The sequence below is a fragment of the Temnothorax curvispinosus genome, unplaced genomic scaffold (assembly GCF_003070985.1).
Source record: "Temnothorax curvispinosus isolate PA1 unplaced genomic scaffold, ASM307098v1 QBEX01009848.1, whole genome shotgun sequence".
Lineage (NCBI taxonomy): Eukaryota > Metazoa > Arthropoda > Insecta > Hymenoptera > Formicidae > Temnothorax > Temnothorax curvispinosus.
In genome coordinates, this window is record NW_020219628.1 from 1 (window position 1) to 2,826 (window position 2,826).

A 2,826-nucleotide genomic window follows, 5' to 3' on the forward strand; every position below is an offset into this window, starting at 1 on the left:
CCTTAATAAAATAAATATTAAAATATATTTTGCAATGAGTGATTTATACGTTACATGATATTCGTACAGATAGTGTATTGCGAACGAATAATGGAGCACAGTCTCAAAATTGTTGCAGAACGTTAAATGCGGAGAAAGACGCTTTCAAAAGCTGTAAAGTAAAACAAGAGTTTAGTGATAATAAAGCGCCTGTAAAAAATACCACATATTGAATTTTAATTTAAAAGCTAACATTGCCGAAAGATTCCAGGGACAATGTCACCAAAAAACTGCTGGTTAGTTTAACGGGTTTTGTACTACGTTTCATAATCATCAGTAGATTCTTTTGTTCGCTGATTGTCATTAACATCCAATTCATATGATACACCACTTCGCTCAATCCAGTACTCTACGTAAGTAAAAATTAGAATAAATGATTGGAATAATGAAAGAAACAAAAAAGCATTTTTGCGAAGATCTTGCAGATTTCTTATTTTGCCATAATAATAGTATTTTCCAAATATGTCTCTTTATAGCAAACATAACTACCTTGAGCGTAACTTCATTTCCAGCCCAGCAATAAAAAAAAATCTGCACAAACATGCTGAATGCTCTGAAAATGATCATGGTGGCGAGGTTTGTAAGTGTCAAATGAGAAGATAGATCGTACACAACTGAACATAATACCAAAATACTGATAAAAAATTGAATGAAAATCACTTGGCGATACACATCGTTGATCGTTTCGACAAGTCTGTAAATATTTACACATTATATCACAATCACAAACAACATATTACTTTACAACAGATGGAGAGATACACTGTACATCGTACACGTATACAGCGAACATTATTTAACACATTTAATTTAAAAAATGCACATGTATAATAATTTTATTATCTACCTGATTATGCATAAATGATGAGAAATGTGCTCCGACAATGTGCCTATTTTACGTGACGCATTATTCAACGAATTTTTCGGAAATATTTCTTCCTCCCTACGCTTTGTCATGTTTTGAAGACGATACTTGAGAATTTCAAATTGCGCGCACGTTTGTAAGCAAAATCCTAACCATAGGGTTTCCGTCGCGACGTTTACAATCGTACCAACAATTAAAGCTAGAATATTTTGAAGGGACGTAAACCAGAATAAAAGGAACGAGGTGCAATCCCAAGGTACCCACATGTTATAGGGTAACTGACCCTCTAAAACGACGAGCACTGCTGCTGCCACAGCACCCAGTAACGAGAACATACATAAGAGTATGTAATATATGGTATACGATCTGCATTAAAAAATATATATTAGAAACATATAATAATCGAAACATGTTATTGTCGTACAAGGATGGTACAAGGCTGTTTTAAAATTCCATAGATTGACAATCCTGCTCAATAAATAAGGCGAGAGGAATATCAGTCGTTGCACGTGCTTTAAATAGCTCTGTTAATATTGGTGAAACGCACAAAACGCGTATATGCTTGAGAAAATTAATTTAGTTTAATTGTGTAATTAAGATTCTCTAGATTAATTGATTTATTCGTGTATAGCTTTATACCGACTTACTTATTAAGACTGATATTTTCGAAAATCGCGTCGACAATTATTAATATACCAACCTGATTGAACGGTCAAATTTGTTCTGGATATCAGTCTCATCTTTGTTACAGGCTTTACACGGTTTCTCTTGCAGAGTTTTAACTAAATTGATTATCTCGTCGCGATAGATTACAGCAGTAATCGCTTTGGGCAATATACTGATTGCGCAGAAGAAAAATAGGGAACCCGAAGCGAAGTCCTCCACGTTATCGATAACAAAGATGATATACAGCAAGGTAGCCAGCATGAAATACGCCATTAGGTATATCATGAAATAGGTGTACACGCTGTATAACAACTTGGAGTATTTCGAGGACCATTCGAGTGGTCGCCACAAACCGCTTATGGTATATAATAAGAAATTGAGAGGGAGTATCTGCATTTCTACACTTGCTATAATTAAAAGTAATAGATTCTTGTCATTGAAAAAAATAATATCTATCGTAAATAGTACGTGACATTGCAACAGATCCATTACCGTAAGTGTTCTTTCTTTAAAAATGATCAGTTATATTCTTTAAATGTATAAAAGATTATTTTGTAAAAATATTTTTCTAAACTTACTTTCGGTATGTATTTTTCTGCAGCACGATCTTGTGTAAAAACCTTATGATTAACTATTAACTTTCATAGCAAAACGGAGTATAACTACAGTTTGTATATGTATCAGTAAAAATAACTAATACACAACAATGCAGTATAAACGCGACAAGGATTCGTAAGATACTACGAATAGGCGCGTTTGCGTCGACTTCGTCATCCCTGTACGACTTAAAATTAATGATTCATTAGTAACTTGGTGCAATATCTTGTCGATACCTTACTACCGGTATCAAACTTGTAATTATAACGACGTCGTCGTTTGAAGAATGTTATCCCCTCCGATAAATTCCAACATAATGTCATGTTCCCATCAAATAAAATGTTTATTCACATTCATGGAAGCCATTCGGAAAGTCATGGAAACATTTCAGTGAATAATAATAGAAGTAAGAGCAATTACGTGCAATTATATTTCTCTTGCTTTATTACCTGATACTATCAAGCGTTGTTGAGAATACGTATGTTATTTTGCTGTAATTACTGTTCGTCTCTTATGAAGCACGAGGAGGGTTGACAGAATTTATACTCTTGTACAGTGTATCTTGTAGACGACTCATATAAATGGTAAAGATAAATTTTTGAGACTTTAAGCATAACGCGCGTGCGTACGAGCAATTAAATTTATGTGAAAATTTCGCT

General features: G+C 33.8%; 1 protein-coding gene across 2 annotated transcripts; it reads right to left on the reverse strand.

The window, feature by feature from the left end:
* Nucleotides 1-31: 31 nt before the first annotated feature.
* On the reverse strand, nucleotides 32-2,820 carry LOC112459469 (odorant receptor 94a-like). 2 transcript variants are annotated; one of them, XM_025023573.1, is made up of 6 exons: nucleotides 2,149-2,820; nucleotides 1,605-1,977; nucleotides 887-1,270; nucleotides 529-733; nucleotides 233-388; nucleotides 32-151 (listed from the first exon to the last, which is right to left on the reverse strand). In XM_025023573.1, the coding sequence occupies exons 2-6, from the start codon at nucleotides 1,964-1,966 to the stop codon at nucleotides 104-106; spliced, it is 1,155 nt and encodes a 384-aa protein (XP_024879341.1). In that variant the 5' UTR covers nucleotides 1,967-1,977; nucleotides 2,149-2,820; the 3' UTR covers nucleotides 32-103. The 2 variants fall into 2 exon arrangements, with proteins under 2 accessions (XP_024879341.1, XP_024879342.1); XM_025023574.1 differs by having other exon boundaries at nucleotides 68-151; nucleotides 529-592.
* Between the last annotated feature and the right edge of the window lie 6 nt (nucleotides 2,821-2,826).